Source organism: Saccoglossus kowalevskii, chromosome 12, assembly GCF_978046115.1.
Source record: "Saccoglossus kowalevskii chromosome 12, keSacKowa6.1, whole genome shotgun sequence".
NCBI lineage: Eukaryota > Metazoa > Hemichordata > Enteropneusta > Harrimaniidae > Saccoglossus > Saccoglossus kowalevskii.
The window spans coordinates 35,117,138-35,142,545 of NC_140652.1; the positions used below are offsets into that span (position 1 = coordinate 35,117,138).

At 35.2% G+C, this 25,408-nt stretch overlaps 2 protein-coding genes across 2 annotated transcripts in view; both read left to right on the top strand.

The window, feature by feature from the left end:
* The first annotated feature begins 162 nt into the window (after positions 1-162).
* Positions 163-8,562, top strand: LOC100329021 (dickkopf homolog 3). Its single transcript, XM_002732512.4, has 5 exons — positions 163-470; positions 2,822-3,129; positions 4,232-4,481; positions 4,679-4,823; positions 5,632-8,562. Exons 1-5 carry the CDS (start codon positions 164-166, stop codon positions 8,069-8,071), a joined length of 3,450 nt encoding a protein of 1,149 aa, XP_002732558.2. The 5' UTR covers position 163; the 3' UTR covers positions 8,072-8,562.
* A 10,186-nt stretch (positions 8,563-18,748) lies between these two features.
* LOC144347583 (uncharacterized) overlaps positions 18,749-25,408 on the top strand; it is an 85,289-nt gene continuing 78,629 nt past the window's right edge. Inside the window, exons 1-3 of the mRNA XM_078007403.2 lie at positions 18,749-18,926; positions 20,245-20,384; positions 21,079-21,295. Of these exons, the coding sequence (XP_077863529.1) occupies positions 18,749-18,926; positions 20,245-20,384; positions 21,079-21,295 (535 nt within the window). The remainder of the gene's footprint in view (positions 18,927-20,244; positions 20,385-21,078; positions 21,296-25,408) is intronic.

Below are 25,408 nucleotides of genomic sequence, written 5' to 3' on the forward strand. Positions count from 1 at the left end.
AATTCATCATCGTAATTGGTGCATTCATTGCAATGATTAGCTAATTAATGATATGCAGTAGTCCGTGGTTCAATTTTTGGTTTGATGTTCATACAAAATAAGTCCTGGCTAGGGAGTCAATTGAGCTTTTTCTAGAACAAAACTCAAACTGACGACATCATTAATGCAACATCGGGCTATACAACAACACATCATTGCGGGCCTGGCAATCAAATCGAAGTCACGACAACCAGTTATATTGTATGTAGTTAGGAATATTGTTACCAATATGCGATGCGTCATCTTAATAACTCTCTTTTTTGGTGTCATTTACGCCTTTCCCAATTACTATCAGCAAGTACAACTAGCAAATAATGCGTTTCAAAACATGGATAATATCGGGGAGAAGAGAGAAGACAGATTCGACAAGTTAATTGATAATTTACAATCTATGTACGGAAAATTGCAGTCGTTTCATGAAGAAGGAAAAGGTAGGAATTGTGTTGTTCACGAGATTTACCATTGTTTGTAAAATCTCATCTCTGTCGCCAGTATATATTCTTAGTTGTGGTATTTGTATGTGTTCATAATTATGAAAAATTGGAAAAGAACTGGAGTTTAATCAAAACTATTACTCCTTCTATTTACAAATTTGTTCGGCCAAGAACAGACTATAGCTGTTGCCCGCCATCCGAGGTCTGCCACGTAAATGTTATTGTTCATTTCACCATTTTTGTTGCGTTTTTTCGCTGTCGAATATTGTTCATAGACAATGGGTTTTGACGGAGATTCCAGCAATCTAATATTGTCGCCACAAAGCTAAAATATTGGTACCAAATTTTTGATTTGTCTTGTAAAAATTTACTCGGAGAATTGACATAAAATTTGCACAGTCTACACCAACAGATCCGTGTGTGACTGTAGCGAGTGTGTGTTAGTGAACTATTTTGCGTGAAATGGCGGGAGTAGCAAGCAAACACATTTCATTTGATATTTTAAACGATTTGTTCTATTCAAAATATTGGAGCACAATATTTTGGCACAATTGTAAGTATTTTCCTGTAAGTGTGGACCAAACCGAAGTCGAATTTGGCGTATAAAGGGTTCAAACAATTCTATAATATCTGCGACACCATGTGCACAGTAAACATGGTTAGCAGAGGTTCTGGTTAGGTGTGACATCGAGGTCAGCATTGCCGAGCTCGGATAGATATTCAAGTTGAATAGTGCAGCAGTTCGTGGATTATTTCCAGTGAATCCTGCTTTTTAACATACTAGTATTTCCGAAACCACGACTGAAGGACGAGAAAGATGATTCGGAATTATCACAAACAATCCAATCCAAATTTGTTCAATATTCAATATTAAGAAATTCCTCGACATAACATTTTTAAAACTTACAAAATGTTGGAGTGGTTGGTCAAAATTGGAGTTCAAATAAATTGAATTAGCAATCGAGTATTTGACTGGCACATTTTGCGACTATCGGAAATCAGTAGGAGCCGTGTTGTTTTTTTTGCTGGCGGTCATGGCGGTCTAGTCACACATGTGCTCCAAGAACAAAATGGCGGAACAACAACAAATAAATGTATTCACCAAATCTGTACCGATTTAATAAAATACAAATAATACACAGTTGGTCTACACATAATTACCCAACATTTATTCATCACAACATACCACGATAAACTAAATGTTGCACGTATGGACATAGAATTCATATCAGTTTGTTGCCCACAAGAGCCATATACCTAAAATTGGGTAAATATACATGCGGTTTTTATTTTATCTATAAAATTCCTCTAACATGCAGGTCAATGAAATATATTTGTTATAATTATCGTGCTTCAACGTGACGTCAGCAAATCTCGGCTAGCTGGTTGCAACAGGTGGCCTTAATCTGGTGTCATATTTATGATTATCACGCTGTCAAACAAAATGGCGTCATCATTTATTTTAGTGTTATTATGACTAGAAATAAAGGCGTAATTGCCAAATTAGGATAGTAACTACTTAAGCAATTCTATTCACTGAGACGAGTATTTTTCATCCGTTCACCGTATTTGGTATATCAGTATTTTGTGAATTCTTGTTGTCGGTTGTGTAATTTTCAATTTTAGAAAATTATCTTACGTAATTCACCTTGTTGAGATCCGTTTTGTACTCATTTTGTCAATAATTCAAACACCAATAAACTACACAGATTTGGGAATTTGTAACATGTGTCAAATAGTACGCCACTTTTGAATTGTTACCATGGCGATGCATGGATGAACACATGTTATTGCTTAGTAATGCTCACTCGAGCCAAATACCCAGTGCTGAATGTGCTGTATTTGTGCGTATATGAGCATCGTCACCCCAATTATCGATGGCTAGTTCCAACTCCACACCGCCATTCATTGTCTATGTGCACCGAAAGAAGTATCAAATAGTTGCGTATTATCTCTTTAGTTGCACAAGAAGGAAGGGTTCATGTTATTAATTTATTTATGCAATATATTGTAGCAGTGTATACACTTTGAAATGTCAAGATAAAAGTGTGTCAGCAAAGTGCTTCCATATATGAGAGAGGAATTTATGAACGAAAACGAAACCAATCGATCAGACATAAGACATAATTATTTTGCGTCATTATTTGATCAAAGGATAATATTACGTAAGATAAATATAAGTGTTTTTACTACAACGGTAACGACTCCGATAATAGAAAACAAATGTTATAAAATACAGTCATACTGTTTTGCACCTCACCAGTTTGAGAACATATAAGAAATATTGGGGTATAATATTATATAAATATTTTGATTTGAACGTTGTATTATTCTCACTTTGTACACAGTGTCTGACCCTAAGATAAGAAATGTTGAATTGCTGCCACCGAATTACACAAATACAACTTCGGAAATTGTGAAAATGGGCGGTATGCTGATGCAGAAAAATACAACAGTTGTTAAGTTGACGGTAAACAACAGTGCTGGTCTGGCTGTCTTCACGACAACGAATCTATTAGGAAGTGACAGCAAAGCGAAAGAGTCGGATATTGATAGCAGACTAGAATTCGATGAGTTTATTCAGGAAGAAGAAGACGACACTTCGAGTTCAATGGATGAATTTATGTCTTCATCATCTGAGTGGATGGACGAAAAGGTATGTTATCATCATGTGATGGCGCTGTTCAAATTAGGTGCGCCATCACCGTTAACAGTTGATTATGAGAAATGCCTAACGGGTACATTGTAAATATCGTATGCACGTAATACATATATGCATCTATACTGGTGAGTGTCAACATCAAATGCTGGTAAAGTTTCGAACGTATCCGCAAAAGAATTGAGTTTTGCATATATCCGTGTTTCCACTGGGTTAGTAAATTTTCAACCATGTCATATTCTCACATTATTTACAGGGCAGACATCCGCAATCATCACGGTTAACAAATGCCAACAACTCATAGAAAACTTACTTTGGGGGTAGATTATCCCTACAATTACTACATATATACCCTTGGTTGCTCAGGATTATTTCAAAGTTGAGTTTGTGCTCTTTCCCCGACTTTAGTTGTTTTCATCGGCTTCTCGTCCGGCGTTCCTTAGCAGCTCGCACAGGGCCCATAGAAATACATGGTACAGCGGCGCGCGTCTTAGCAACGTGGAACGTTCTGTGACGCAGCTCCGCCCCCAAGAATACAGGCTATATTAAAATACTTATAAATTTACACTTGCTCCCAATTGAAGCTCGTATTCATTTCAAGATTGTTTTGGTCACATTCAAAATCAACAAAAGCAGCTCTACAATATTTACGTCTCTGGTACATTTTAACCTAACGTGAAATCTTCGTTCAGTCTAGAAGTTAAGATTGGTTCACTTGCGTGGTAAATTCAGTAAATCATATAGTCAAAAGGAATTTCAGTTTTCGCGCCACTAATGGAACCAGTTCAGTAGTGTATTGGTAATGCTTGGAGTAGTAACACTTTAAGCGAAATTTCTAAAAAAAGCTGTGATTGCAAACCCTTCAGTAACAGCATTTGTATTAGTTTTTGTTGAACGAGCTGAAACATGTGTGTTGTAGTGCGTTTTGTAAAGCTGTACTACATCTACTACGTCAGTCCACTTTCGAGAATGACATTTAGTTTGCTTGACAAACACAAATTCACATTGAACGATGTTATTTAGCTGTATAGCTCAAATACAATGTGTGTATATAGTCAACATGAACTGGAACTGGGTAACTTGTGTCATTTTAATGCAGGCTGACTGTGTGGATGACAACGATTGTGCTGATAACGAATTCTGTGACAACATGGGTTTCTGGTTTTGGCCCAATGAGTGTGCAGGATGCATGGGTGAAGACGAGATATGTAACAGAGACGCAGAGTGCTGCCCCGGAAGTCTGTGCGTCTTCGGTCGTTGCCATGCCGACATTATCCCCGGAGACTCTGGCACATTCTGTGATGAGGACCGTGACTGTTTAGATAATATGTGCTGTGCTTACGAACCAGGTGGGTAATCGACAACAACAGCGAAATTGAATTAATCTACTGTACTGCTTCTTGGAACTTTAGATTAAGGGCTAGCAATTTTTATTGCGTGGACATTTTGATTGGCTGGTTTCGTTCTCCTCAAATGCTACACGCACACTGTGGCCTTAATTACCTTCGTATGTTGTTTATAAATTAATAATGTTTTTTCTCTACAGGTCTACAGACAACAGTTTGCAAGGCAAGGGGAGAACAAGGAATGACTTGTAGTCGTGGACGAGAATCTTTTTTCACGAATATCATCAATACACCTCCCAGTGAATGTCCCTGCGTTGCTGGGTTAGAATGCCAGCCCTTATCGAGGTAAGAAACATTACAGTAATATATACTATAAAGATTCCTAGGCTGAGACCTAGTGTCAGCTTCTGTCCAGGTAAAAGAACATAACAGTATGATATACAATACAGATTCCCAGGCTGAAACAAAGCGCCAGTTCCTGTCTTGGCAAGAAACATTACAGAATGATATACAATACAGATTCCCAGGCTGAATCAGAGCGCCAGTTCCTGTCTTGGCAAGAAACATTACAGAATGATATACAATACAGATTCCCAGGCTGAATCAGAGCGCCAGTTCCTGTCTTGGCAAGAAACATTACAATATGATATACAATGCAGATTCCCAGGCTGAGTCAGAGTACCAATTTTGCATTATGGTATAATAAGTAGCCCTGATATACCCATCAATTAATCCAAAACCCATAGTCAACAAAGTACAATGGACATATATCTATAACAATGGAACAAAGTACACACATAAGTTAATGTGTACAGCATTACAGACATTTTTGTGGTACACGAAAGGAAATGATCAGTTTTGGAGATTTCACAAAAATCAATATACAAAAGAATGATATATGGACCTCAAAGTTAAGATCAAGGAGAGATATCAGGTGATAAGATTGAGCATATACTGCCTTGCAGTAGCGTCGGACAATACATGGCATATATCAATCTGAGTAGTCCATTCATGAAAGAGAGTTTCTACAATAATACAAATAATTTTGAAATAATTAAAGATCATCTGCCTAGATTATTTATCCGCCAAATACACTTTTGAATGTTCTTCCCAATTATATGGAACTAATGTCTTGACTATTTTGTTCTTTTAGTGCCTTTTTCAGTGACACTGTGTGCAAGAGGGTGACTGTCACAGATACATCCAACCACAATGAGGGGCATGATACCACCATCAATGACGTCACTATGCAGAATCCACAAGTAAACGCATACATATCGGTTCAAGAAAAAGAAAACACCGAAGAAGAGCAAGATGATGATTTTGAAAACACTGAAGACCTTTCTAGTGAAGAAGAAGAAGATTATGATCCAGATAATGGCGACAATGATGCAGGCGAATCGATGGCAAGTAGCTGGGACTCGGAGAGCAGTTGGGCTGATGATGAAGATGGCGATGTTGACAGTTACTTAACTGACATTCAAACTAATCCTATAGATGATGATGATGATGGGAAACATCTTGAAGAAGAACTAGCAAGCTTAAAGCAAATGCAGAAGGATATTTTTGAGACATACAAGGACTCTAGTGAAAGCTCAGTAAATAAGGTTGAGGATGTAACGTCAAATGTGCAGTTTAACACAGCTATTCAAGATCATTACCAACAGAATATTGTGACTTCTGGTGAAATTCGTGAAAATCCATCTTTATACAACCCTTCTATAGACAATGCACCAAATGTTATGGAATTCAACGAAATTCGGTATGAAAATCAGCCCGCCTCTGACCAACAAAATGTTCCAATTATTGACCCGCTTAAGGATAATTCCTATGAAAATCTCCAAGAAGCTATCCCACCTGCAGGTCAAACATATGAAAGTCAACCCGTCCCTTACCAACATAATGTTCCAATTATTGACAAGCTTAAAGATAATTCCTATGAAAGTATCCAAGAAGCTATCCCACCTGCAGGTCAAACATATGAAAGTCAACCCGTCCCTTACCAACAAAATGTTCCAATTATTGACCCGCATAAAGATAATTCCTATGAAAGTATCCAAGAAGCAATCCCACCTGCAGGTCAAACATATGAAAGTCAACCTGTCCCTTACCAACAAAATGTTCCAATTATTGACCCGCATAAAGATAATTCCTATGAAAGTATCCAAGAAGCTATCCCACCTGCAGGTCAAACATATGAAAGTCAACCCATCCCTTACCAACAAAATGTTCCAATTATTGACCCACTTAAGGATAATTCCTATGAAAATCTCCAAGAAGCTATCCCACCTGCAAGTCAAACATATGAAAGTCAACCCATCCCTTACCAACAAAATGTTCCAATTATTGACCCACTTAAGGATAATTCCTATGAAAATCTCCAAGAAGCTATCCCACCTGCAAGTCAAACATATGAAAGTCAACCCGTCCCTTACCAACAAAATGTTCCAATTATTGACCCACTTAAGGATAATTCCTATGAAAATCTCCAAGAAGCTATCCCACCTGCAAGTCAAACATATGAAAGTCAACCCGTCACTTACCAACAAAATGTTCCAATTATTGATCCACTTAAGGCTAATTCCTATGAAAATCTCCAAGAAGCTATTCCACCTGCAAGTCAAACATATGGAAGTCAACCCATCCCTTACCAACAAAATGTTCCAATTATTGACACGCTTAAAGATAATTCCTATGAAAGTATCCAAGAAGCTATCCCACCTGTAAGTCAACCCATCCCTTACCAACAAAATGTTCCAATTATTGACACGCTTAAAGATAATTCCTATGAAAGTATCCAAGAAAACTTTAAACCTGTGAGTAACATTGAACTAGAATCTTACCAAAACGATGTAGGTACGATAAGCGAAAGCCAGTTTGAAAGCTCACACGAAACGATTACAAATTATGGCCAAGCTAATGAAGTTCCCATTGATCAATATCAAACAAATATTGGCACGCAGAATGAGGACCAGTTTGGACAAAATGTAGAAATTGCACCTGTTCCTTACCAACAGAGTGTTCCTGGAATGATTGATACATTAAATGAAAACAATGTAGGCTATCAAGATAACATCGGCACTCCTGTTCGCATTAATGACATGCCATCTGCCTCATACCAACAAAATGTCCCTGTTGATGACACACAAAATGAATATCACTCCGAAATTCCTGAAAATTTAGAAATTGTACCACAAAATAATGACCATGCTCAACGTCCAACAGGCGATGAACAATACACTGAACTCAACGAATTTGGGTCTAATTCAAACCCATATAACCCGGATGAATCGATTCACGGAGAGAATGCAGGGATGAGCGAATATAAAGTAGGAGAAATCAACGTAAACAAACTTTTGGAAGAAGTGGATACACTAGAAACCGAAAAGATCAATGATGATGAGATGCGATTGCCTGCTTCTACAGGCATTGAGACGGAATTATTTGGAGAAAATAAAGAATATGGTTACCATGACATCCAGAAAATTGATGTGGACAAGACTGATGACGATACATTCATATTTCAAGGTCCATATAGAAAAACTGATGGTGACATCCCAAACCAACAAAGCCCTGATATGTTATTCATGTAAACCAGAATCACAAATTTGATTATTCGGTTCTCACAAACCTCTCGATACTGTTATTAATGTATATACACAATAATGCATCATAATTTTACAATATGTAGGATTTTGTAAATGGCATATTGATCGATCTCTGAGTATATATTTTAATATGGTGTAATGAAATCTGACTTCATTGTATTATCATGACCATTTAGCCAAGGTTAAAGGTTACAGTGGAATATTTTAATCATAAGTAAATGATATAACTGTTTTAACTTGAAGGGAAAAATGCATACATTCAGTGGGCGCTATACAATTTATTTTCGCTGCATTGTTTACAAATTACATCTCTGTCTTCTTCCATTTATATGTTTTATTTACAGGTTTTTTCTATAATAAACGTATTTTATTAACAATTGATCGCTGTATTGTGATAGTTGTGTGCAACAATGTAGCGTTCAGCTTATTTTCAATGTAACTATTTCGGAAATAAAGTGTTGTCTTTGTTATTTCAAGTGCTATTTTTGTTTTCATAGTACATGTTATAAAATATCAACGTCCAGAAAAAACTGACACATTCATGGGATTTAATACCGTGTAGTTAAATAATGCAGTTAAGGTAGAGATGCAGTTTACCTGACAGGTATTTTAATTAGTTAATTAAGAAACTAAGATGACCTCCCTTGTCCACAAAACTATATATTTTCGGAAAGCTTATTGTATGAATTTTAAAATTTTGTTAGTATTTTTTGTTATGGTCACTGTAGTTTGAAATATGCACAAAAATGTGCTTTTTTGGTCAAAAGTGATTTAAAAAAAAATAGCTTCTAAACTATGCTTCTGTTTCCTGTCAAAATTGGTTTATAGGTACATCTGTTTACTGTGAAGAAAGTGCCGTCTTGAAAACTGTCTACCAGTTGTCAATTTTGCAGGGCAGCATCCCAAATTCCACTAGTTTATGCATAAATTAACACCCAGGCTAGTTGTCTGTACGTTTGTTGTAACACTGTTCAACCAAAAACAATGACCAGACGGCGATAATTGCCAATTTGCATAACAATTCACTCAGTAAGAAGTTTTCTAATGCTCATAATTAAAATGGCCGCAACAGTTCCAAATTTAAATGTATTATCGTTTTGTTAAAAGGTAAATAAAGTGCATAATATGGAGATCCCGTCATTTCTTTTTTCACCATGTTTCTTTTTTATTATTTATGTACAGCCTTGCTAAATCTTGCTAAGCATTCAAAAGAGAGAATGTTTGCACCTGTTATCTATATTTTAAAATCGTGGAGTATGCTCCACTATTCACAATTCTACAAAATTTTAACAGTCAATAGCCAAGACTGCTTGGATAATAAAAAGCAAAAAAAAAAAAAAATTCACTCCCAAATACCCACGAACCTGCATCTGTGCCTTAAATGGCAGTTAACTATTATACCCTAACTTATAAAGGTAGATCTAGAATTAAAATATACCATGTGACAAATCCTGTCAGACAAAAAGTATGTTTATTAAATTAGAAAATGTAGTACTAGTAATCTTTATATCATGTGATATGGGTGTAGACTTTGGCGTTAGTTCTGATCGACGATGGTACATATTTTCTCTAACTACATCTGACCAATTACTATGCAAGTCACAGAAACGGAAAACAATCAGAACTATTATTACAGGTCGGTTTGTGGTAAGGCACACTCTGATTTATTGACAAATCCTATCAGAAGGATACCACTTGAACATGATTTTCACATGTAGTTGACCAGATGTAGTTGGAGGTGATTACTCACCAGCACAAGGAATTATTAATGACAGCTAGCTACATCAAATTTTATTCAGATCTGAAATTACATAATTATATACTGTACATTCAAATACCAATTGGCTTTCCTCATATCGTGTTTTGCCTTTGCATGTTTTGATTACATGTTTTGTTTTGTTTTACATTGTGGTGTTTCTGTCGGACACCTTGATTTCTGCACATGCAATGAAGATCACATGAAAATGAAATCAATTGAAAATTAATCCATTAATATATAATGTACAATCAGCAAATGCTGATAACGAGAACATAAATGCATGAATACAAAATAATATTTATGTTCCTTTCGCATTTTATGTACGAAAACTACACACGGAACTATCATGCACAACTGGTCTTTAGGTCTTTAGAGAAAAGTCATATAAGGAAATTTTCATTCTAAGAACACAAGAGAAATCCACCAGAACGGAACAACTGGTAAGTGCACTTCACTAAATAGTCATTTACAAGTTAAATGACACAAAACAAATGACCGACAATGATTGACAAAACAATCCACAAGAGCAAAAGAAAACTAAACAACTGACAGGTATTCTATACTACTTATAAGTAAGAGACATTTATATGAACATTGTATACATAGAATGATGTTACCATTTAATATGCATGTCACTCTCCCATTTTTAACAGGGCACCAAATCAAACGAGTTGTCAATTTAAAATGTGATCATACTAATACCTTTGTTCATAGCTGAAATTGAATTGTCAGTCTAAGAAGCCTTCAAGGGTTGTGGTATGAAGGTGGTGGTGATACTGGATAATTCTTAACATCTGAAGCTCTGATGGTTGCTGGCACGAACTGGTTGAGAGGCTACCAAAGTAATTCTAGTAAGATATGTGATATTCCGTGCACAGTTCGTGGTAAGAGAGGTACATAGGACTGGTGAGTGCATACCTTGGGAGACCTGTGGTGGTACTGCCATGCAAAGTGCCTATCATCTACAGAAGATGTTGGCTTCTCTCACCGATGATAAGAGAGCAGTAGATTGACTAGGAGAATAGCTATAGACATATTGCCATAGTATGATATATATACCACATTCAAAGCACTGCTTAGTTACCAAAGTTCGGGTTGAAAAACATGGAGGTTCCATTTCAGTGGACTATAGAGTAATGTATGGGTGACTTGAACATAAACATATGTTTATTGTACTTGGAACCTATTGTCATATATTTCCAAGATATTTCAAAGAACATTTTGAATTGCTTGAAGTGTTCTAGAAACTGAATGAGTGTGACTTGGAGATATAACACCCAAAGCCACCTATGTCACGTGTCTAAATTGACTATGGCACCAATGCACATGCAGTGGTTTGGCGATTTGATTGCCGACTGGCAGCCATCTTGTTTTTTTTAAATGTCGTATTTTGGACATGCTTTGTCAGGTTTCATTCAAATTTGGTACGTAGGTTATACATGTTAGGATACATGTTCTCCGACCGACCGACCGTCAGTCAGATATGGTTATAGGGATATGGACGTATTACACTAATACACTGATGAACTATCCCCACTGTGGGGAGTTTTTTTTAATTTTATGATGTAGATGGGCAAGTGTAATTCACAGATAGATCACCATTGTTTGACAACAACGCCAATGTAAATTTGAATTAGAGGCATGACAAACGTTAAATTGTATTATTTTGAACTGATATTTATTAAAACTGAAAATTTTAAAACGCTGCCTTCACCATATTATTCAACACAAGAGGGCGCTTGACTTGTACAAAGGGTCTGTTAGCCACTTTAATCCAGAACTATCAATACAATTACAAAGAGTTGCAATTGCTGTATTCCCTATCCCAGAATCTCAAATTCCGTCATTACACATATCTTAACATTGTAATCCCCATGTACAGATTTATTGTAGGGCACCATGGCAACAAGCATTCATATTTATGAGAAGTATGGTAATGTAATTTTAGTGCCTCATTCCCATCCACAAACATACTTTAAATAGTTTTAGGAAGTGCAATAACATAGACATGCATCTCAATTTGTTTTACTTTTACTTGTGATCTATGTTTTTCTTTGCTATGTCTTAAACCGGAAGGGCGTCACGCAACACGTGTTCGAATTTGATGTAGATAAACAATCTGTTGTATTTGCCAATTGGGACTCAATTTTCAAAGACATGCTCGCGACAACATCTCCGCTTTGATATGACGAGTACAAAAAGAACTTTCAAAAATTTAACGGGGACATTTTCAATGACTTGTTCCATTATTGCATAGAACAGTTTATACACAGATGCAAGGCACTCAAATAAATTATATAACCATGTATTGTACACAAACATACCCACCGAACACCTAGACATTGATATAGTGACACTAAAAATTGTGAAAAAACAATTACTCTACTAGAAACGATAATTTGAAAGAAACTAAATACTCATTTATGAAGTATATGCTTTCAATAAGTTTGATTGATTGTTATTGTTCTGGTTAGAAGTATCAACATTTTTGTTATCAAGAAAGGCTAACTTGCTACCTTAAACAAACAAAATGCTTACTATTCTGTCAACATTATGTATTAAATATTGATCGAAATAATTGTATATTATATTATATATTAATTATCACTATTCGCTACAATAAACTTTTACCGTATACTGATAATGTCTGGTGGTGTGTGTTTGTATGTTTAATGTCACATATGCATAGACTGGCAGAGATACATTTGTCATGGTTAACTTTTGATGTAACTTGTACGAAATAATGGCCCCTCAACTTTTTCACAGCCACACAGGTGCGGACAGTTTAGATGCCATGAACATACACCTTTTCTGGATCTTGATTCAGCATGATGTGAGACATAATTGAAAACTGGTGTGTGACTTCTTTAGGAACCTAAAGCTAGATTGTCCATGTGATTACCAAGCTAGATTGCCCATGTGATTACCAAGCTAGATTGTCCATGTGATTACCAAGCTAGATTGTCCATGTGATTACAAGCTAGATTGTCCATGTGATTACCAAGCTAGATTGTCCATGTGATTACCAAGCTAGATTGTCCATGTGATTACCAAGCTAGATTGTCTATGTGATTACCAAGCTAGATTGTCCATGTGATTACCAAGCTAGATTGTCCATGTGATTACCAAGCTAGATTGTCCATGTGATTACAAGCTAGATTGTCCATGTGATTACCAAGCTAGATTGTCCATGTGATTACCAAGCTAGATTGTCCATGTGATTACCAAGCTAGATTGTCCATGTGATTACCAATCACTTTACTATGTTTGTAATGACAATACCAACGACAAACCAGACAGCAAAAACAACTTTTTGACAGTCTTATGGTGAAGGGTGCAATTTCATTGAGGAGTCTCATCAGATTGTGGGAATTGAAACGTCACTGTACCCTGTCACCCCACGGGAATGGAAATTGTTAACAGTTCTACTGCACTATAATGAAGCTGCTTGGCATGGTAGATAATGAGAAAACTGGTGAATTTATAGGGAATGTAAAAATACTTCGGATGGGAGCCATATTTGGAAATCTATGGAGAACCTACATGAGTATATGCATTGAACATATGACCTAGCATTTAAAGCCATTGGGTAAAAAGCAGTGCTATGGCCAGCTAGTTACAATGGTGTTGACCATTGGTGATTGAGTGCTGGTCAAGAATGTGGACTATGCTTACTATGTATTACGAGGAACCCTGACTTGCCTGTTTATGTTGTAAGTAGGAACATTGTGGCATAAAGAGAATGTTACACCTCAATATGCTCAAGAATGCTACGAGTTCCCTCAACCAACCCTGTTAGTGTACTAGATTTCGGTTGCCCAACTTTATTTAATGTAACTAACATTTACTTAGATAATTTACCATTATTTATTTATTTATTTATTTATTTATTTATTTATTTATTTATTTATTTATTTATTTATTTATTTATTTATTTATTTATTTATTTATTTATTTATTTATTTATTTATTTATTTATTTATTTATTTATTTATTTATAATTCTTCTGTTTTGATATATCATGGTTTATTAAACGGTTTTTGCATTATACTTTAAAAACTCTTGTTTGTTTTACACAAGTTATTACTCATGTCACCACATTGGTGCATAGGTCTCACAGTTGGATGCAAATGTTCCACAAAAAGTATTGACGCCTCTGCCCATGTTAAATTTCCAGTGACTCTTTTATTTTACTCACATAACATTGTTTGAGAAATCTACGGGCTTAGTTGTATGTAAGTGGACAATCTCCATTATGCAATATTCCCCATGATGGGGGTCAAAGTGCATTTGGTAATGGCTAAGATATGCATGGCATGATGGTGGATGTGTAGCCAGTTGTGTTCAGTAAAAGTACCCCCTGCTTGTTGCATGGCTAGCAACACGGAAAGTAAGTGAGTTTGTGTAAGACTACGGTATGTTGCTGTGTGACTAACTTACCATTATGCTCCATGCAAGTGCAATTAATGGTTGGTCCAACGTTGAAATTCGATTGGTGCTGGTGCAGAAAGAATGTAATCAGCTTCCCATTGTTTATTGGTGCCATTCAAGTCAACTGAATTAGTTATTATGCGGTGTGACGCACAGATAGTGGTGGGACTCTCAGAACAGTCTCGCTCCATAAAAGAGATGTAAACATCATAGAAGTAATATGATCATACGGTATGAAAATATCCACGGTAATCTGAAATGAATGGAAAAACAGCGTCAGAAGGCAAGATGATAGGATAATACTAATACTTATTATTATTATTATGAGAGGTAAACGTTGCTGAACAAAAGTTTTGTTATATATTATACGAGTTGTAGCTTAGCGTGATAGTAATTTCTTTTGTTTCTCAAGTTCCATTCAACAGATATGGTAAAACAAGATTTTGTTAATGATTTTGCATGCAATAAACATAATATGTGCTTCTAGTATAGTATTCCTTATTTGAACTTCATATATCCAATCCTTTCCACACATGGAAGTACTTTCTAATCCTTCTCTTATTTACTTTTAATTTAATGTACAACGTCGGTATATAGCGTATATTCAATGTTTGTTGTGTCGACAATTCGGCAATGGTCGTTACAAATTGGCAGTAATGACACAAGAAATTTTTGATTGAAAATAAAAATCAAAGAAAAAAGGTTGATAGTTACAGCTATTGCCGCTTCACTCGGTCCGTAAAAATATGTGGAAAACTTTCGGTATAGTTGGGTCACATACATTCTTGTTTGTATTTCGTGCACTGGCCGTAAGCACTGCCTAGTTATCGTCTGATCACAGGGCTGCACGTGATACCGATCGACCAATGAGAATGTGGCATTTTAATAATGGTCAGTGCACAGCATTATAATGATATGTAATTATTTCTGCACTTTGATCTGCACTTTAATCCTGTCTGGTTACATCTATCGACAAACCATTTAACGTTGTGATCTGAAGATATCTGTTACTGTTGACAAAGTAGTTTGGCAAACTGACTATGTTACTCTTTTTATGTGTTCTGGTTGTCATCGGAACGTCTGCAGGTAGTCGAATGTCCATTTTTCTTGCTGTCCATTCAGCGACATGATTCAACTCACGTTTCTGTTCTTCTACTATGCAAACTAAAATAGGTCAATGTGGCTCCGTTGTATAGAACGAAGTTACAACAAGAACAACCACGTCAGTTATAAATGCATACATTATAATTTCATTTCAGCTGGCAGTGAAGTTTTACAAGATATAAAGGATGATTATGGTTCGTATGAAACGTTGGGTGTATCTGTGCCGTTAAATCTTTACCAGGTAAACAAGTAACGCATGTATCAAATATTACATGCCCAAATGAAAATTATTGAAACAAATATACCAGAAAACTAACTTACTTATTTGCGTTTGAAATGTATATTTTCTTTGCAGATATTACAATGGCCTTACTTAACTGGACAACGAGACGGTAAAACAAATGAACCAAGTCAGGAGACATATACGTTTGTAGTGCATGTATCAACAACAGACGCATTGGAACACATGTAAGTATGTAATTTGAAAATGTTTTTCCGTGTGAATTGAATTACAAATCAGTAGTCACGACGCACTATGAGCCTCTATTTTGTTAGAGAAATAAAATATTAAAATTGGAAATTAAAATAATACATTTAGTCATTCACGTTTGTGTTGCCTGCCCCGAGGTGACCCTAGACCAGATAACGTACCGTTGACGTCACAACTTCGGCACTTCGAGACTGTTTTAATGACATTTAAAGCAGTGTCGGGAAGTAATTCTTCGACTGTTTCCCAAAATGAGCTCATCATTACCACGGTTAACTCTTGCATGCATCTTCTTAAAGCCGCGCATTCTAGAAATCATTTTAGATGATCACAAAATTGTAAAATAAACCTACAATTCTGAAAATTCGAATGCAAATAATGTTTCTGTGCTGATTCGCATTAAATCGCAAAACGTGTTTGCTAATTTCCTTGTCTATTCTCAAAGTGTGCATTTTGTGATTTTGATTTTGCTAATATTTCCATGCACCTACTGTGTTTATGACGATGTTGGCAGAAAATTTCAAAAAATTACGCCCACGCAGTGTGTTCACTCCTCGTGATATCTTCACTGTATATCACCAAGCATGACTATGATAATTGCAGACCCTTATCTTATCAATTCTTGATGCGGCCATTTTCAAATATTCAAATCTGGTTGTATAGTCGTTTAGAATATTGACGCTATGAAATGTACACCCACCATACAAGTGCTTTATCGCTAACCAGCACGACGAAATGTAGGAAATGCAACTTTATATGTCAAATATATAGTTAGGCAAACTGTTAGAGATTTAATGGCAATTGTCAGAGTACTATTAAGATTACATATATGGTAATCGGTAATATACGATGTTGACTTTCATCAAGATGAAATGGTAAAAAAAGTGTATTCACTAATTATCTTAATAATTACTTACAGTGACAACGAAGGAAACATTCAAGGATTTATACCCGACCTCATTAAATTGGGTACGTCATTTGTAATGATCTGGTAAAATTATATATTGTCTGATTACGTCAACAAATTGTAAGCTGGTTCCACGATAGTTCATGTTCCATATTATCACTTACGAACTCGTCATACGAACTTATTCAGTAACCTCTTTCAGACATTTTTTTCAATAGCCTCAATATTGCACTGGTTGCGTGTCCCTATTTGTAACTGTGCTTAAGAGAACATACTGGACCCCCACTTTCCCATGTTTCTTTGCAGAATAGAAAAACAAAAGATGGAAAAACATTCAAAAATCTTCTTCTCGCTTGGGGCTGCAGAAATACATAGATTATTGGATTAGTAAAAAAAATATGTAAGTGAGATACAAAACAAAATTTCAAAATGTCAATATCTCGGTAAGCACTCCAAAACCCAGCCACCCACCAGGACGCTCGCTCACGTATTTGTTGTAATATCAGTGTCAGTGATTTCATATTTATTTAATATTTAGTATGTGAAGAAGCTGGCAAGAATTGCAATGTTATGTATGATGACAACAAAAATTGTTACCGCCACGTTGATGGTAAAAGACCAGTTGCCGGACAAGGTATCTCATTTATATATAACATGACTTTTATTCTTTAAGCAATCAACTATCAACCTTGTTACCGCAGATTATTCTTTTTTGTGCATACTTTCTGAAGACATTTATTTGTAGTTTTAACATTTCCATTCGTAAGAATAACATGTGTTTACAGCAGATAGACAACGAGAGGTTCAGACGCGAAGCATATGTTATTATTTTTATTTGTTTGTCAGGTTTGTTACCATGACAACTAATCTCGCTTTCAATCCGAACTGTTTGTTTCATATTTTTGGAAATGATTTAATTGATTTGTCTCCATAAAATGTATCATAAATGCTATTTCGTTTTTTTTACAATAAGTCATGAGTTGGTGAAATAGTCATGTCTATTTATTCACTGTTAGATTTCCTCTATTCACTTAATCTCGCTGTATATCTTTCTACCCAATCTAGCTGCCGACAAGTTTAAAATGAAAAAAAGTTTAAAAAGCTGCAAAATATATGCACCTATAATTTGACAAATCACATAATAAAAGCGTTATTTATTCAAAACTCATTGCCATGCAGCTGTCATGAATTTGTTTTCGCGTATTAGTTAATCGACTTAATTAGCTGATTATTAGCGAATTGCTGTGTTATGTCTGTCATCGTTTAGGCCTATTTGAAGTTTTGGACGGAACTTGGCTCAGTGATTTGGAACTAATTACGAGATAACCGTCGCTATTCTGACTAAGATTTCTGACAGTTGGTATCCGTAGTTATTAATGTAGTGAACGATTAATCAAAAGATATGACGTGTTCAGTACTTAGTGTGATTGGCTTTATGATTGAAGGTTACGCCCTAGAGTCTTTTTACTGTTTTGTAATTGGTTAGAGTTTTGAAAATGAATAAAGAGAGTTTGAGTTGGTCTTGTGGAGTACTCCACGATAGAGGCAGTCTAGAGCAGTCCTAGAGAGTCTTGGGCGAGTCCTGGAGAGACTTGGGGCGAGCCTTGACGCAGTCTAAAAGAGTCTTGGGTCAGCCTTGCGATAGTCTTGGGGATTTTTTCCCCAGGGCGCTGTGTCTTATAGAGTGCTCGAAAGACCGACTAAGACGAGAGTTGAAACGTATTTCGATGTGTGTGTCTTATTTGACTGTAAAGCTTAAGTGACTTCCCCGATCACGCACCTCAAGGGGACGCGATAGAGAGACGAGACGAGACGAGATTACCCCTGGCAAAAGTGGAGAACCCCGAGGAGAAGAATTTACCCCCTGATACAGCCTAGATATTTTCTAATACAACTTATGAATGGATAACAAAAAAGAGACAAACTAATTTGCCAGGGCGTCTACTGTATCCGTTTTTTCTCTCATTAGGAATTATGTCGAGATGGTACGATGTATGCTGTATTTACTATAAAACACCACAACGTGTTGCTCTCTTCGATTTCACCGATCCGGTATTGCATTTCAGGCCAATGTATGGCGTATTGTACGTTTTGAAAGGCAATCCGAAAAACGTGAATCCGAATGAAGTGTCAGATGTAACAAGGAAAATAGGTACACAATATAAGACATTTGTATTTATGCAGCTTTCCCATAACATTACGCAATATACCAATATGGGACTCATCCTTGAATGATGTTATGTCGGAGGCATTTGATGTATACCCCGTGTAATTGTTGTAACCTCGGCCTATCGCACACAAACATAATGATAATAGGGAGTGAAAACTACACATTATTATTACTGTCTCAATAATCAATTTATAACAACAAATACAATGATACGTCACATTCACAACTTTGTCGGCGTTTAAAAGCTTTTAAGATAGCAAACAGGAGTAACACTGATGGTCAATTTTCCTATTGTGCTCTTTGTTTTTACTATTTCGACCACTGAAAACACTGTTTTTAACACTTCCAAGTCCCAGTCACGCGAATTACCTGTGAATTATACCTGTGAACGTTGTAAGTTAGACAATCGTATCTTGGTTTTACTTTATCTGCTCTTGTTTCCAAGGTACGACCAAATTACTGTAGACATCCAAGTGACACCAGATGGCATAGTATCCACACAATGGCTAATGCTGATTTTACTAGCGAAGTCTCGCACCTATTTCTGATAACTAACAGAATATGCTGTGAGGATTTTCCATTTTAGTATACACATCTGAAGAATTCGGGAAAATAGTTGGCTCATAATAACGCTTGCTTAATTGCTTACATATAGTTTTCAACGATTATTCATTACCAAATACCCCAAATAGTTAAAGAGGGTTGTCCTTCAGACAAAACTGATCTATTAGAATTAATGATATCTGGAACTGAATGTCACGCAGACAGCAATTGCTGAAGATATTCCTTGCTAGATAAGTTCATTAAGTGAATAATCTAATAAAACTCAATTTATTTCTTCTTTTCAAAAAAACAAACAACTGGAAGGTTATTTAAATATGATGTGTTGTCATAGAAAGACTTCCTAATACAATATAAGTATTAATAAGGAAAAATACTATGTTCGTACAGCTAATGGTGGTAGATGTATACATTCTTGGAGTGCCTTGGGATTGCCAGATCAATTAGTGGTGTAGGGTTCCAGCTCAAATGGAACACAAAAGACAATTTTTACGTGCCCACCGAATAGACGCCACATCTCCTACACGAGCCTACATGTGGGCTATATGTACTCTTTTGTTTCTCACTGCTGAATGTGCAGCCTATAACAGAATTCGAGTCCGCAATATCTGCTGTCGGGCGGACACACTTATCATTAAGCCACACTTCAGGTATCAATAGAATAAAATATAATAGAATCTTGTATTCAATTTATTAAGAAAATATACTTCATAATCTAGTAAATTTATTTCGACTCTAGGTTTCTTACAAGGCGACGTTTATGATGAGAACTGTCTGGGAGACAGCGGAGTAATAAACGGATTTGACCGTCTATCACCCTTACATAAAGTCCACTATAATACGGTAAATGATGCTGTCGAAGCCTTAAGGAGTGAAGAGGTAATTACATAGTTTCGACTGTGATTCTGCCTTTCAACTGTGCTTGTCCATTCATGTGAAATTACACATATACATACAGAAAGATATAAATATGAAACACGAGAATCGAACTCGCAACTCAACAAATGCACCTCGCTGTCTCAATAAAATCAGCTTGAAATAGCGTGTAGTGAATGTTGTCTTAGTTTGTTGCACCTAGTCTAGCAGTGATTTGTTGTGGACACTTGTTGAAGAGAGGCGACTTACACCTTGTATGGTATAAACTTTGAAGCTTTCAGCATGTCCAAACATTTCCAAATGTCTTACTGATAAATGTGTTCAAAGTTCTTGTTATTGTTATTAGAATCACATTATATTCCGAGGTGTAGTTATATTCACTCATGAGACTCTTAAGATTTTCAACCACCATCTCACCGGTCTTGATCAGCGTACTCACCGAACAAATATTTCAAATTCGTGTTGCCAAGGTAATCATCAATGAAATATCTATGTAATTGCATAGTATATGATAGCCTGATGTCTTTGGCTAACAATCACCAAGGGTGCTGCTAATTTGACATATGCTAGTATATGAAGGATTGTTTTAAATGGTCGTTGGGAAACCCTTTTTTTATATCAAAGTGTTGTTCAGTATAAGATAATGTAAGAATGGGGTGCAATTCGTTCAGATGATGTTTTCTTTCTTTTCTTTCAGATAGTCGCGTTTTTCACATTTTACCGGAAGAAAGATTTGTCACTATCATTGTATTCCGAAGCGATTGGACTGCAAATACGGTGTGGTCGAGGATCGGGAGGTCACTTTATAATGCGCAAAGGCAATCCGTTACGTCATTGGTGGAATGATGCATTTGCTAAAATACAAGAAAATGGAAAATATTACAAACTATGCATAAATAATGAACGAAAGTATGGTAAGTTCAAGGCTATATATAGTGTATGGACAATTCAAGGCTATATAGGGTATGGACAATTCAAGGCTATATATAGTGCATGAACAATTCAAGGCTATATAGTGTATGGACAATTCAAGGCTATATAGTGTATGCACAATTCAAGGCTATATAGTGTATGAACAATTCAAGGCTATATAGTGTATGGACAATTCAAGGCTATATAGTGTATGCACAATTCAAGGCTATAAAGTGTATGGACAATTCAAGGCTATATAGTGTATGCACAATTCAAGGCTATATATAGTGCATGAACAATTCAAGGCTATATAGTGTATGCACAATTCAAGGCTATATAGTGTATGGACAATTCAAGGCTATATAATGTATGCACAATTCAAGGCTATATAGTGTATGCACAATTCAAGGCTATATAGTGTATGGACAATTCGAGGCTATATAGTGTATGAACAATTCAAGGCTATATAGTGTATGTACAATTCAAGGCTATATAGTATATGCACAATTCAAGGCTATATAGTGTATGAACAATTCAAGGCTATATAGTGTATGTACAATTCAAGGCTATATAGTGTATGTACAATTCAATGCTATATAGTGTATGTACAATTCAAGGCTATATAGTGTATGAACAATTCAAGGCTATATAGTGTATGAACAATTCAAGGCAATATAGTGTATGTACAATTCAATGCTATATAGTGTATGTACAATTCAATGCTATATAGTGTATGTACAATTCAATGCTATATAGTATATGCATAATTCAAGGCTATATAGTGTATACATAATTCAAGGCTATACAGTGTATGCATAATTCAATGCTATATAGTGAATGCATAATTCAAGGCTATATAGTGTATGCATAATTCAAGGCTATATAGTGTATGCATAATTCAAGGCTATATAGTGTATGTACAATTCAAGGCTATATAGTGTATGCATAATTCAAGGCTATATAGTGTATGCATAATTCAAGGCTATATATAGTATGAACAATTCAAGGCTATATAGTGTATGCACATTTCAAGGCTATATAGTATATGTACAATTCAAGGCTATATCGTGTATGAACAATTCAAGGCTATATAGTCTATGTACAATTCAAGGCTATATAGTGTATGGACAATTCAAGGCTATATAGTATATGAACAATTCAAGGCTATATAGTGTATGTACAATTCAAGGCTATATAGTGTATGCACAATTCAAGGCTATATAGTGTATGCACAATTCAATGCTATATAATGTATGCACAATTCAAGGCTATATAGTGTATGTACAATTCAAGGCTATATAGTATATGCACAATTCAAGGCTATATAGTGTATGAACAATTCAAGGCTATATAGTGTATGCACAATTCAAGGCTATATAGTGCATGCACAATTCAAGGCTATATAGTGTATGAACAATTCAAGGCAATATAGTGTATGTACAATTCAATGCTATATAGTGTATGTACAATTCAATGCTATATAGTGTATGCATAATTCAATGCTATATAGTATATGCATAATTCAAGGCTATATAGTGTATGCACAATTCAATGCTATATAGTGTATGCACATTTCAATGCTATATAATGTATGAACAATTCAAGGCTATATAGTGTATGTACAATTCAAGGCTATATAGTGTATGCATAATTCAAGGCTATATATAGTATGAACAATTCAAGGCTATATAGTGTATGCACAATTCAAGGCTATATAGTATATGTACAATTCAAGGCTATATCGTGTATGAACAATTCAAGGCTATATAGTCTATGTACAATTCAAGGCTATATAGTGTATGGACAATTCAAGGCTATATAGTATATGAACAATTCAAGGCTATATAGTGTATGTACAATTCAAGGCTATATAGTGTATGCACAATTCAAGGCTATATAGTGTATGCACAATTCAATGCTATATAATGTATGCACAATTCAAGGCTATATAGTGTATGTACAATTCAAGGCTATATAGTATATGCACAATTCAAGGCTATATAGTGTATGAACAATTCAAGGCTATATAGTGTATGCACAATTCAAGGCTATATAGTGCATGCACAATTCAAGGCTATATAGTGTATGAACAATTCAAGGCAATATAGTGTATGTACAATTCAATGCTATATAGTGTATGTACAATTCAATGCTATATAGTGTATGCATAATTCAATGCTATATAGTATATGCATAATTCAAGGCTATATATTGTATGCACAATTCAATGCTATATAGTGTATGCACATTTCAATGCTATATAATGTATGAACAATTCATGGCTATATAGTGTATGTACAATTCAAGGCTATATAGTGTATGCACAATTCAATGCTATATAATGTATGAACAATTCAAGGCTATATAGTGTATGGACAATTCAATGCTATATAGTGTATGCACAATTCAATGCTATATAGTGTATGTACAATTCAAGGCTATATAGTGTATGAACAATTCAAGGCTATATAGAGTATGGACAATTCAAGGCTATATAGTATATGAACAATTCAAGGCTATATAGTGTATGCACAATTCAATGCTATATAGTATATTTACAATTCAATGCTATATAGTGTATGCACAATTCAAGGCTATATAGTGTATGCACAATTCAATGCTATATAGTGTATGCACAATTCAAGGCTATATAGTGTATGCACAATTCAATGCTATATAGTGTATGAACAATTCAATGCTATATAGTGTATGCACAATTCAATGATATATAGTGTATGCGCAATTCAATGCTATATAGTGTATGCACAATTCAATACTATATAGTGTATGCACAATTCAAGGCTATATAATGTATGCACAATTCAATGCTCTATAGTGTGTGCACAATTCAATGCTATATAGTGTATGCACAATTCAATAATATATAGTGTATGCACAATCCAATGATATATAGTGTATGCACAATTCAAGGCTATATAGTGTATGCACAATCCAATGCTATATAGTGTATGCACAATTCAATGCTATATAGTGTATGCACAATTCAATGATATATAGTGTATGCACAATTAAAGGCTATATAGTGTATTCACAATTCAATGATATATAGTGTATGCACAATTCAAGGCAATATAGTGTATGCACAATTCAAGGCTATATAGTGTATGCACAATTCAAGGCCATATCGTGTATGCACAATTCAAGGCTATATAGTGTATGCACAATTCAAGGCTATATAGTCTATGAACAATTCAAGGCTATATAGTGTATGGACAATTCAAGGCTATATAGTATATGAACAATTCAAGGCTATATAGTGTATGCACAATTCAATGCTATATAGTGTATGCATAATTCAATGCTATATAGTGTATGCATAATTCAAGGCTGTATAGTGTATGCACAATTCAATGCTATATAATGTATGAACAATTCAAGGCTATATAGTATATGTACAATTCAAGGCTATATAGTGTATGCACAATTCAAGATTATAAAGTATATGCACAATTCAAGGCTATATAGTGTATGCACAATTCAAGACTATATATTAGATGCACAATTCAAGGCTATATAGTATATGCACAATTGAAGGCTATATAGTGTATGTACAATTCAAGGCTATATAATGTATGAAAAATTCAAGGCTATATAGTGTATGTACAATTCAAGGCTATATAGTGTATGCACAATTCAATGCTATATAGTGCATAAACAATTCAAGGCTATATAGTGTATGTACAATTTAAGGCTGTATAGTGTATGCACAATTCAAGGCTATATAGTGTATGAACAATTCAAGGCTATATAGTGTATGTACAATTCAAGGCTATATAGTGTATGCACAATTCAAGGCTATATAGTGTATGTACAATTCAAGGCTATATAGTGTATGAACAATTCAAGGCTATATAGTGTATGCATAATTCAAGGCTATATAGTGTATGAACAATTCAAGGCTATATAATGTATGTACAATTCAAGGCTATATAGTGTATGAAAAATTCAAGGCTATATAGTGTATGTACAATTCAAGGCTATATAGTGTATGCACAATTCAATGCTATATAGTGCATAAACAATTCAAGGCTATATAGTGTATGTACAATTTAAGGCTGTATAGTGTATGCACAATTCAAGGCTAGATAGTATAT